Raw genomic sequence first — 12,303 nt, 5'->3', positions numbered from 1 at the left:
AACCTGAAAATGTATAAACTGAAACCCTGAGGCAGACTCTGGAAAACAAAATCAAACTTTCTTGACATTTTTTTCCTCAATGTGAATTTTTCCTTTTGATAACTAGTTGTTAACTTATATTCCTACCTTGCCATCGATTAGGATGCCTAGTTATCTCATTTTACATGGAACTACAAGAGCAATTTATAAATTTTAAAGTCTGGTATTTATTAGTTAAATGTCCTATAAATTTCATAGTATTCAATCAAGAGAACAGTGACTTAGGTCTCTCTGTACTGTTTTTATATGAAACCTAGACTGCTTTGAAAATGTTCTCATGCCAAACCCACCTTTGACCTTAAAAAAAAAATCTTTAGACAAATTTGAATTTTGTAAAGAATCAAAAAGAATCAAAAGTAAAGCCAGTGCAGTTAACAAAAATCCTTCCAAACTGCTTGCCACATCAAATCATTTCTTTGAGAATGCTTAAATTTCCCCTAAAATAATTTTGATAGAAAACTTTTACCCCCATGTTTCCCCACTCCCTGTTGACAGTCTAAAAGAAAAACAAAGAGTTATTCTAAATATCAGACTTTGATGATAGAGGTTCTGAATACCTGTAGTTGTGCACTCGTAGTCAAAGCTGGTCACGTCATTCAGCTTCTTTTCCTGATATTCTGGTGGACCGATACACAGGACATCAGAAACAGTGGAATTTGTCATCTTCAACCACAGATACAACCACTTGGCTTTGCAGTCACATTCAAACTTATTGCCCCTTAAATCTCTAAAAAACAAAACAAACACAGACACAGAGAAACAGACATGTTGGAAATATTTTGGCCTTAACACGAAACTCCAGAAATCCTGATATCCTGACATATTTAATAACTCCCCAAAATGGAATTTTTTTAAAATTTTGTATTTAATACATCCGATGTCTTTTACGTACCACTGACTTTATTTAACACTCTTCAGTGCCCATGATTTTAACCGTAGAGCACACAGAGAGTGCTCAGAGTTGGCACAGCACCATTTTTCCAAATCCTCTTGAAACTGTCACCACGCCATGGTGGAAATGGGGGAGGGGTGACAGAAGAACAACACCCAGCATAGGTTCTCACAAGCAAAAACAGGACATTACAGGAAGATAGTTTTGACAAACACAATTGAAACTTTAAGATCTTGTTAAACTTTGCCCAGCAAGGCGTGACAAGCCCTAGAAGACAACACAGGTGGATACGCTACTGCTCTCTGGGAGAAAGGAAGTCCCCCAACCCAGCATGCCGAATTACCATTGGCCTAATGCTACTAAGTATATTCCAAAATGGCAAAGCTAACGCGATACAAACTATATGCTGTTTCCCAGTATTCGCTACTTTGTCATAGATTTTTAGCTACAACATAAAAAAAATGCAGTGTAGGCGGAGAGGGGATTTCAAGACAAGCACACATAAACTTAATTTTCATTACTTACAGTTCAATCAGAGAGTCTAAATCACTGAAGACATCCCTTGGGAGTGCTTTTATGTGATTATTGGCCAAAGAACTAGAACAAAAAGTCACATTTTAATGTGGTTATTATCTTCATGCCCTATCCCTCTGAAGTCCCTTAAATAAAGCAAGTGATTTAAAACAGAGCTCTAAACCTCTTTAGCAAAAGGTAGTTCAATTTCTGGCTTTGGTCATTGATATTGCGATAAAGGAATGAGTTTAGTTACACAAAGATAACATTATAGATGCTGGAGCATACAATGTCAGTTTTTTGTTTTTAAAACAAGCATTTATTAAGCTCTTGATATACATGTTAATCCTCAGATGGCATCTCACGTTTCTCAGAATAAAAGTCAAAGTCCCTTTGATGGCACCCAAGGCCCTCCATTGTCTAGTTACCTCCATTCTCACTTACCTGTGGGACTGAATCTCTGATGATTCAGATCACCCACACTGGTTCCTTTGCTATTCCTCACACAGGCTAGTCACACTCCCAGCTCAAGTTCTCTGAACTTGGTGTTCATCTGCCTGACGCTCTTCCCCTAGGTGTGGTTCATCCCTCACCTCCTTTAGGTCTGTCCTCCACTTTCACCACCTTCCCTGATCTCTACACAACTCCTTCCCATGCTCTGTTGATCTTCACTGCACAACTGTCACTTAGCATACAATATATATTAATTATCCATCTATTTGTTTACTGACTCTGTATTCTCCCTATACATAAGCAACATGAGGACAGAGATTTTTGTCTGTCCACATCTGTATCCCTTGCATCTAGAACAGTGCCTGGCACATAGTGGGTACTCAGTAAAGTCTTTCTGAATGGATGATTTAAGCACTAAAATGAGAATGATAAAAAGACAGATGTACAGTCTTATCCTAAGAAGTTCCCTAATGGGGCATCTAAGTGAATTTTATTACTTGTGACTATTAAAAAATAGTATTTACTTTATGTAAATATTCTTTTACATAAAGAATCTCAGCTCTAACCCTAATGATAATAGAAAATCTCAGTGAACCACAATGTTTACGGAATGACTGATTGTGATCAATTTCATTTTCTCATTAATTAAGGTTGACCAGAAACCATATTTTGTATTTTTGCTCTTAGTGTTGAAGATCCTTCTAAAATGTCCTAATCTACACCCCCATCTCCAGGAAGCAGACTTGAACAAACATCATCAATGCTTTCTCTGATGATTCAGGATTATGCAGTGCCCTGTCATCCTGCTGAAGATGAATGTACATGGTGCTGGGCTGTTGACGTAGAAAGATGATAGGTGTTGAAATGACGTACATCAAGTCTGATCTCTCCCAGGCATCATGCCCTAATGTGAGTCAGCCAAAAAACTGATGCTTACTTTTGTTTTCTTTTATACATTTGAGTATACAAACAGCAAAACATATAAATGATAATCCACATGTAGGTAATTCAGCACCAACCTCTTTAAAAATATATATGAAATTAATCTTTTGTAGCATCATAATGACCCATCCCAGAAGTAGGAATGAAAGGGTGTTCCTCCTTAGAGTCAGCTAGGGTAGAAAGCTTTGTGCCCATTTTAAATCCAAACATTCTTGCTGCACGATAGCAACGGAATACAGGGAGACCTATAGTTTCTAAATTATGTCTTTTCCCATCCAGTTAACCACGAATGGATTAAGATACAATTGCATGTATTATTTTACCTTCCTTTCCTAAATGATTTATTGGTACAATTTTAAAGATGTTGGAAAACAGGCTGAACAGATTGAAATCGTTAACTACAGACTGTAGATTATAGACTACAGACTGTAATCAGACTTAACATTCTCTAGAAGTAGCTTCTTGAAATTTAAAAAGGAGACAGTTTTGATTTTTTTTTCTGGCTGCTAGTCACTTTTTCTGGAAAGTAAGGTACAATTTTTTTAGCTAATTAAAGGTTAGTAGTTTAGCTAAACATTCTTAGTGAATTGAAATGCATTGGATTGAAGTGATAAGCATATACGGAATGGTCAAGGCCAAAGGAAAAAAAAAAGCAGAATGTTTAGTAACTGTTCCAAGTGTTCAGTTTAGATTTCAGAAAGCTGAAATATTTAGATGGACTGTCCACCCCTACCCCGCCCAGACTCCGTGCATAACATCTCACTTTCCACTTCATTTTGTGTACAAGCTCATGGTACTTCATTTCTAAAACTACTTAACAGCAACTGGTCCCTTGGGCTTTGTGGGACCGCTGGAAAACAAATGTCCTAGATTTTAGTTACAGATTGGCACTGCTCCTTCAATGCTTTGAAAACTGATCTATGTTTCTTTACGCATGGATGTGAGTCTGCAGGTGTTGGAAAAGTTCATAAAGGTAAAAAGCAGATACTTAAGCAAGCAACTTCCAGATAGTCACTTCCTTAAGCACAGGAGTGAACTTTAGGGAGCTGATGTGTTCTCCTTGCTTAGAAGTTTACAAAAAAAGGGGATGGGGTAGGCTGGGAGGATCAGTTCATTCTTTCAACAGTGTATTAAATGTTTTTATTACTACGTACATCTCCAGCCCAGAGGAGTCAACTTTAAAAGTCATAAGACTTGCCCTGCAGTAGAGCACATATGGAAAACCCAGCTTAGTAGCTCATTGGTCAGTCAGTGAATCAGAAAGAATGTCCTGCTGGCTTAGCCCTGTGTGAGACCCTGGGGGAAGAGCAGAGCTAATGGAAGATCCACAGGGGCCCTGCCCTCAGGGAGCTTTCAACACAGCTGGGGAGATGAAACTAACATCCGTGAAACGGCACCAACCAATAAGGCCAGTGTCTACAGCGAAGTGCTGGTTGTGTGGAGTCAGCTGGGAGGGCTGCAAGAGGTGTGGAGGGGAGATCAGGAATGGCTCCAAGGAAAAGACAGAACTTAATCTGGACTGTGAAAGAAAAGGCAGATTCCAGGAGATCGTGGGCAGAAGAAACCGTATCCTGGGCAAGGGAAAGGATGTAAGGGAAAGGCCCAGTAACGGGGTGAATTGGGTGTGCACAGGGGCGCCCTGAGAGCCCAGTGTTGTGAGCACATTCAGGGAAATGAGCTGGAGAGCTGATGGGAGGAGGGCCCCATAGGCTTGACTGTGGGATGGGAACCCACGCTGTATGGGCTTACATCTCTTCTAATGCATCAGATGCGCTCTGGACCCAAACAAAGGACTCCTTTGTTCCCTCTGTGTGTGCCCCCCTGCATGTCACACAGACAAGGAGGTGCCTCTTGCACACATATGGGTAATAAACAGCATGTGGTTGTATGTGCAAATGTGCAAGCACACACACACAGTTATGTGCACACGTGAATAGAAGTCCATGTACCCAAGGGCCCACATGCACAAAGATATGCAAATACATATGCACAATACCTGCATATTTACATCTGTTTTCAGACCAAGAACCCACAGCCAACTGGTCAGATGAAAGTTGACATCTGGGCGAACTCAACCAGTCACACAGGCTTTGCTTTAGGCGCATAATCTGCCCAGAGCCTTTGCTCAAAAACAAAGGCCTCATTCCTGACTTCTGGGAACTGGATTTGTCTTGCCACAGCTGTTCTTCTCCAGACACCCACAGTTGTCTTCCTAGCAGACCCTGTCTAGCCACCCAAACTGCTAAGGCTACTCAGCAGCCCCTGGAAAAGACTGAGGCTTCTTCATGAGCGGAGGGAGGGAATGATGCTATTGTTGTGAACGATGACGACGATGATGATAAAGACGCCAACCAGACCTTGAACATTTACCATGGATAATGGGCCGGATGCTTTGCAAGCAAGCACTAACCCACTACGTGCGGCAATCTTATGAGGTCTGTGTAATCATCCCCATTTTTAAGGATGAGAAAAGTGAGGCTCGAAAAAGGCTAAGTAATACTAACAAATGGTGGCCTTGAGATTTGCACTCAAGTCTATGGTGACTCAAAGCCCATTGTCTTCGCCTCTACAAGAACGTGGGGATTTGGCATCTAGGTTGAATCTGAAAAACCAATCAAGACTTTTATAGCAAGGAAAGAAAACATGGAGCAATAATGCCAATAAGAGTCTGATGCTGTCCAGGATGGGCTGTGCGGCTCCAGATGTTTAGACTCCCATTTCCACTCCCTCAGCTCCTTACTCTACAGGCTGTAACTTAGGCAGGACTTCTGACTGGTAGGATTCCAGAATCAAGTGCTTACTGAGCCTATCGACAGACACCTTTGCCTCTATCAGGGTCTGATGTGAATGATTATCTCCTTAGATGCTGTATCGGTTACGGTTACACACCCTGGAGGTATTGCCACCCTGCCTAATACCCCTACTCAAAGCCCTCTAACTTCCTCAATTGTCTTTTTACCACAGATAAGCTGACTATGGAGATGGGACATGTTATCCTACTCAAACACAAAGTTTCTAGCGTGCAAATGGGACTGGTTCCTGGTTAATAAATTGCTCCTGCCAAGACAATGACGATGTTCACATTTTCATAAGCACAGGCACTATTTTTCCAGTTTTCTAAATTTGCTAAGTGTGTGTGCTTGCTTTATTTGATATGCCAATTCAAATCAATTTGTTTAATTTTTTTCTCCAGAAAGCTATTAAAGAACCCAGAGAGCTTAGCTTAAACCACAGAGTAATCCAACATTAAAAAAAAAAGCTATTTGCATCCAAATTAAATGAACCACAAAAATGTCTCTATTCTACTTCATCCTAATGTTAATCCTCCATTCAACAAACATTCTTCAGTGAGTCAGGTAAGCCTCAGTTCCCAAATCTGTACAATGGGGACTCACAGATTACGGTGAAATATAAAGAAGAGAAGGCTCACTAAGCACTCAGCCCAGGGCCTGGCACAGAGTAGGTATATGATACATGTTTCATTCCTTCCCACCTCGTCCATCACTCCCAGCTCAGAGTGCTCCTGACTTCACATGCAGTCATGTGGACCATAACGGCAATGCGGGAGGACAGAGAAGATAAGAAAGCCAAGTGTGTGAGCGATCACAGTGGGCTGGTGTCTGATCAACAATACAGAAACCGCTCAGGCAATCTGGCAATGAGTTTCCTTCAGAAGCTATTACAATATGTACAAAACAGTCAAGAAAGAGATAGGCACTGGGAAGTGACCCTCACTCTACACATTAAATAGGACTTACAACACTTTTCACAGGACTTACAGGTGAGTCAGGTCACGAAGGCCACGGAAGGCGTTTCTTGAAATGGTTTCTATTTTGTTCCCTTCAATGAACCTAAGGAGAACAGCCATATAGTTAAACTGAATTTTCTCTGCTTAATATCTCGAGAAAACAATATTGGGATGCTTTCAGGATGAAATCTAAAAGCATTTATGAATTTCAGAAATTCATCTCCAAAGGCTAGGTCAGCTATACCAGATTCCAAGTGGGAGCTGGGTGTGTGTGCAAGAGTACCTCCACACAAATGTGCTTTTTGCACTCCTTCCAGAAGCAGCCTGGAAGTCTTCAAAGTCAGAATTGGCAGCATGGGTAAAAACATCTTGGGGGGAAAAAAGAGAAGAAAGCCCTACACAAAGGCAAGATATTCTCAAATTCCACAAGACTGGAACGCTTCCAAACATCTTCCCCCCTCCAACCTTCATACATTTCACAGTGCCTGGCTATTAATACTTCTGTTAATATCATTGCCCCTTGAGGGGAGCCCATTGTTTTACATCTTCATATTAAAGTCTTTGCCCAGGGAGAATTCCATTAAGCTCGGCTTCCGGCCAGCTTGAGTTCATCATGTCCTACACAGTGTCACCTCTGAACAAGTGGGTGACAAGGCAAGGATATTCTCAAGATCTCTAGGCTACTTGGAAATAGAAAGTATAAGGAAGTTGAGCATGGGCCAAACTTCTTTCTCTGTGCTAAGATGTCTTAGGGCTTGCACACAGGGCCTTGCAGTAATAACTCCAGCCATGCTTTAAAATGGGAAATACATGAAGTGAATGCACTAGGACTATTCCCTAGGGCCACAGAGAACTAAATTTTAGTTTACGGCATCACATTTCTTCAAATGTAAGAAAGTCTCTGATGAGATAGTCCAAGGGAGACTTTGCAACATGATGTTTTTCGTTAGTGAAACAGTTCTTGATTCGTACACTGAGAATGATCTGGTGCCTGGTTTTTTTTTAAATCAGGGGTCTATTCAGTAATAGACTTCAGTATAAGCTGAGAAGCGATCTTCCTCCTCAGTAACCTTGACAGGAAGATGTGCTGCTTGAAAGAGAGAATGGATGGCTCTTTGTTCACCACCTCCATCGGCTGTTGATGTGCTTTGAGAGAACCTAGTTGGCCTAGCACTTCAGCCTGACCACTCTTCCCAGGTTACCTAGACTATCAAGTATTATGAAAGTACCTATATTATGTATCCTCTGAAGAAAGAATTTCTCCAGAGACATCTTTCCTGAGGACAGGAAATCAGCAGAGAGCTTTCTTAGACCCAGGATGTATTTAGAATTCAAACATCTACCTGTTAACCTCAGATAAGAAAGCAGAGACATGGATTTAAAAAATCTCCCTGAATGCTAAGTAAGGAAATCCCATCTGATAGCAGGATTAATATTATTACAAAGCGACAGAAGACAAGGGTGGAAGAACTTAAGGGGAAAAAAGACGACGTGAAAGTGTGAAGAGGCAGAAATCAGAGCCAGGCATTGCTGGGTGGGGGGAGGGGTGGGAAATATGCACAACTGAAAAGGGAAAAATAACCTTTATTTTAAAGGAGAAAAAACAAAATTAGACCCTCAGCTGCAGCTCACAGGAGACACTGCAAACGGGATATAGGACAGGTAAACTAAAAACATGAAGCTGTATCCCCAAATAGGGAGACTTTCTTAAAAATATGTAACCCTCAGAATCCTTCAGCTTTATTTCTGGCTGATCAGCAAATCCACGTCTAGTTTTGAGAGGTAAAAATATCCAATGTAATTTCCAATTGTGCTTATGACATGACAAATTAAATGTCAGCAGAGAATGAATGGATATCTTTCCTTCTTTGTTTCCTTTCCCCCTCTTTGTCTCCAACCTCCTCCTGTTTCAGCATGTTTATACACAAGTAAACTATAAAAGGTCAGCGCTGAAAACAGAATGGGGTTTTCTGAATTTTCTCCACCCTTAAGCTCTCTAAGAGATGCTGTTCCAGCTTGGAAAGCAATACAGCCATTCCACTGACATGCCAAACACTCAGCAAATAGACAAAGCCCAAAACTTACAGGTATTCAAGATGAAAAAGTCCAGCAAAAGCATCGTCCCGGATGACTGTGAATGAGTTAGAATTCAGCAATCTGAAAATAAGAGACATTAGGTTTCAATGCAGAAGTGTAAAATTTGAGTCACATAGTGAAGCCATTTCTGTTTCTTTTGTTATGTTCTGATCTGTGGGCAAACATGGGCTCTTCTCAGTGCAAAACTGGCCCATTCGGTGTGCGACCTGACTCACAGACACTGATGGACAATGGCAAGTGGATTCCCTTTGGCCAGATTTTCTGGTCACCCCCATTATTTCACCTTTCTTCCCTACGGGTCTCAGTAAATATGATCTGAGAGCTCCTATTTCCATAATAACATTCAGAGGTTAAAAATGGAGGTTCTCTTTTAAAGTGAGGTGTTTGGGAAATGGTACGTTTACGTGAAATTCAGGTCATAATTCAATGTAATCTTGTCCCCAGTTGCTGGATATGGGAGATGGCATCTACAATAAAGTCCTTGACAGGAATACAGATGCAGATGTAGAGAATGGACTTGAGGACACGGGGAGGGGAAAGGGTAAGCTGGGAAGAAGTGAGAGAGTGGCATGGACATATATACACTACCAAATGTAAAATAGATAGCTAGTGGGAAACAGCCAAATAGCACAGGGAGATCAGCTGGGTGTTTTGTGTCCACCTAGAGGGGTGAGATAGGGAGGGAGGGAGGGAGACGCAAGAAGGAAGAGATATGGGGATATATGTATACATATAGCTGATTCACTTTGTTATAAAGCAGAAACTAACACAACAACGTAAAGCAATTATACTCCAATAAAGATGGTAAAATAAATAAATAAATAAAGTCCTTGAGGAAAACACGTGCTGAAAGAAGGAAAGGACACTGAGCACTGGGGACTCAGCTCAGTGGGGACACAACGGGGCAAGTAAACACCAAGAGCCAGCCACAGGTTACTTGTGGAGCTTGGGTATCTTGGGAAGGACTGATACCCAAGAGACAGAGATGGCTCTTCCCAGGACCGCACCTCCAGGCCCGCCATTTCCAGAGAGGACTTCCCATACTCACAGCAGCTGCAGGGAAGGCAGATGAGAAAACATTCGGTCCTTGATTTCCGAGAACGTTCCATTTACCAGGCTCCTACGGGCAAGAGAGAAACAAAACAAGGACTAGTTTGCTTTGAGGAAGTGCCGGGCAAGATGGACGAGAGGCCTTATCCTCTACCTGTGCTTTAAACTCCTCCACTCAGGAATGAGGCTTCAAATCGTTGGCCAGGGTCTTCTCAGGGGTAAGAACAAGATGAGTCCAGCCATTTTCCAATGAACTGGATCAATAGGAAAACTGGACTGAATAATAGAAACCGTTACTATCAGTCTAGCTCCTTGCATAGACATTATCTCAGCCGGTTTATATCAATAAACCCTCACTTCCTTTTCTTAACTACAGGAGGCCCCAGCTGAAGACGGATAATTCCTTCACCTCTGCCCATGACTCTGTTCGTGTAGACACAGCATTAGTGTTGGCCGACGAAACTCAAGGGTAGGATTAAGCGTTCCCCTTGGGAGCACATCTCTGAAAGTCGCTCAGAGCACTTCTGATTAAATGCACTGTGAAAGCCTAGGGAAACAACCCAGAGACACCTGAACTTGAACGTGTGGTGGGAGGCCACGCCATCTGCCAGCGTTAACGGCCAATCAGAACAAAGAATCTGACTATTTTAGCCACCAGGGCCCCTATCCTTTCTGGCCGCAGTAGGACCTCAATACATCATTTCAGAATTATTTCAGTTAATATGCAGATCCGTTAAGCAGCTGCTGGTCTAAGGGATTTAACCAGGGGAATTCTCATTTCTGGAATGCTCCAGGTCACCCGACTTAGCAATATTAGGCGTCAAACAGGCCCTCTGTTCCTGCTCAGCCAGACTCTCCTGACTTCCGATAAATGCGAACAGGAAGCCCTTCACTCCTGGGTCCAGGCCCCAGTGCCTTGCCTGGGGTGGAGACGCGGAAGTAAAGCACAAGAGCAAGTGAGAGCAACCCCCTGCCCCCCATGGGAATTCCTGCCTCTACGACTGCGTGGGCATCACCCAGCACCTTGGCCTGGATGTGGGAGTCATTTCAGCAGGAAACATTTCCCGGCAGTGAAGATATTGCCCAGTAGCCCCTTCCACAGCCATTATGAGAGCTGGCCATGTGGCTTGAGTGGCTGTGTGAGGCCAGGCTGAAAGCCCCTGAGCAGGTGGACCAATAATGGGGAGCCCTTTCCTGTCCGTTCCTCCAGCACTGAATAAGCAGTCAGCACAACGCGCGGTGAGGAGGGGGGCAAGAAGCCCTTATGAACTCAGGGCAAGGAGTCCGGCTGACTCCCAGCACTTGCCCACTGGGCTGGATGCCCACATTCCCCAGTGCTCCGCCAGGTCCTCTGTGCTTCCCTCTTCCGGGCCACATGCGGCGGCATCTCCACTTATAGAGGTGACATGCCTTCTCCCAGGTTCTGCCCCACCTGCAGTGTGGACAGGTCCAGAGGAGGGCACCGTGTAAACCACAGCCCCAGACCTCAGGAGGGACGGTGAGGCCTCATCCCTCTGCAAGCGCTCCAGTCATGCTCGGCTGCATACACATGCCCCCCACACAACCTTCCCACCCCCAACACACATCCTCTCAAACTTTAATGCGCCCCAGAATCACCTGGGGAGGCCAAACGCAGACTCCAAGGCTCCACTCTCAGACCCTGCATCATTCGGTGCCGGCCCCGGAATCTGCATTGGCACAAGCCCCCCCCAGGTGGATCTGATGCAGGTGGCCCGCGGGCCAGACTTTGAGAAACACTGCCCCAGGGACTTGTCTGGCTTCCCGGACTCTGGATCTCGGGTTCCCCTCATCCTCCCCGGGGCCCGAGACTCCAACCCACGTCCCACCGCGCGCCCCAACCCAAACGCAAAGGAAGGGGCCGGGAAGTGGGGTCAGGGTCGCGCTGTCCCGGCGCCAGAGGCAACTCCCGGGCGGCGGCGGGCGCCGGGTGGGGCAGGACGGGGCAGGGGCTGCCGGGGTCCCACTCACTCACAGGGAGCTGATGTCGCCCGGCACGATCCTGGGCACCCAGGAGGAGCCCACGCAGATGATGGACTCCTTGGTACAGCTGCAAGTGGCGGGGCAGCGCGCCAGCCGCCTCACCTGCGCGCTCGGCGGGATCAGGCACGCGGCTCCCAGCAGCAACAGCAGCCGTCCCGGCGCCCCGCCGCCGCCCCGCCGCAGCGCCATGCCGCGTCCCCGGTCCCCGCCCCGGCCGCGACCCCCGCTGCCGCGCCGCGCGCTCGGACTCCGCGCCGCTGCAGACGCGGGCGCCGCTCGCTGCTCCGCCGCCGCCGCCGCCGCTGCCGCTGGCTAGGACGAGGGCGCCGCGGGTGTGGGAGGCCGAGCCGCAGCCGAGCAGCATGCTGGCCGTCACCCCCACTCGGCGCCCCCCCACCGGCGCCCGGGCCTCGCCCGCGCCCGCCTGACATCAGCACCCGAGCCCGCAGCCCGCTCTGGCCAATGAATAATGCGGGGCGGGCGCCCGCCCGCGGGGGAGGGGGCCTCGCGCCGCCCCCCGCCGCGCCCCGCCGGCCCCTCCCGGACCCTTCCCAGGAGCTGCGGAGAG

General features: G+C 45.5%; 1 protein-coding gene across 1 annotated transcript in view; it reads right to left on the bottom strand.

Annotated features, from left to right (window-relative positions):
* LGI2 (leucine rich repeat LGI family member 2) overlaps nucleotides 1-11,924 on the bottom strand; it is a 31,590-nt gene extending 19,666 nt beyond the window's left edge. Inside the window, exons 1-6 of the mRNA XM_007168468.3 lie at nucleotides 11,728-11,924; nucleotides 9,733-9,804; nucleotides 8,673-8,744; nucleotides 6,619-6,690; nucleotides 1,457-1,528; nucleotides 597-766 (exon numbers count right to left, since the gene is read on the bottom strand). Of these exons, the coding sequence (XP_007168530.3) occupies nucleotides 597-766; nucleotides 1,457-1,528; nucleotides 6,619-6,690; nucleotides 8,673-8,744; nucleotides 9,733-9,804; nucleotides 11,728-11,924 (655 nt within the window). The remainder of the gene's footprint in view (nucleotides 1-596; nucleotides 767-1,456; nucleotides 1,529-6,618; nucleotides 6,691-8,672; nucleotides 8,745-9,732; nucleotides 9,805-11,727) is intronic.
* Nucleotides 11,925-12,303: the final 379 nt, after the last annotated feature.

This window comes from Balaenoptera acutorostrata, chromosome 5, assembly GCF_949987535.1.
Source record: "Balaenoptera acutorostrata chromosome 5, mBalAcu1.1, whole genome shotgun sequence".
Taxonomy (NCBI): Eukaryota; Metazoa; Chordata; class Mammalia; order Artiodactyla; family Balaenopteridae; genus Balaenoptera; species Balaenoptera acutorostrata.
This window is presented reverse-complemented; position numbering and strand designations above follow the sequence as displayed.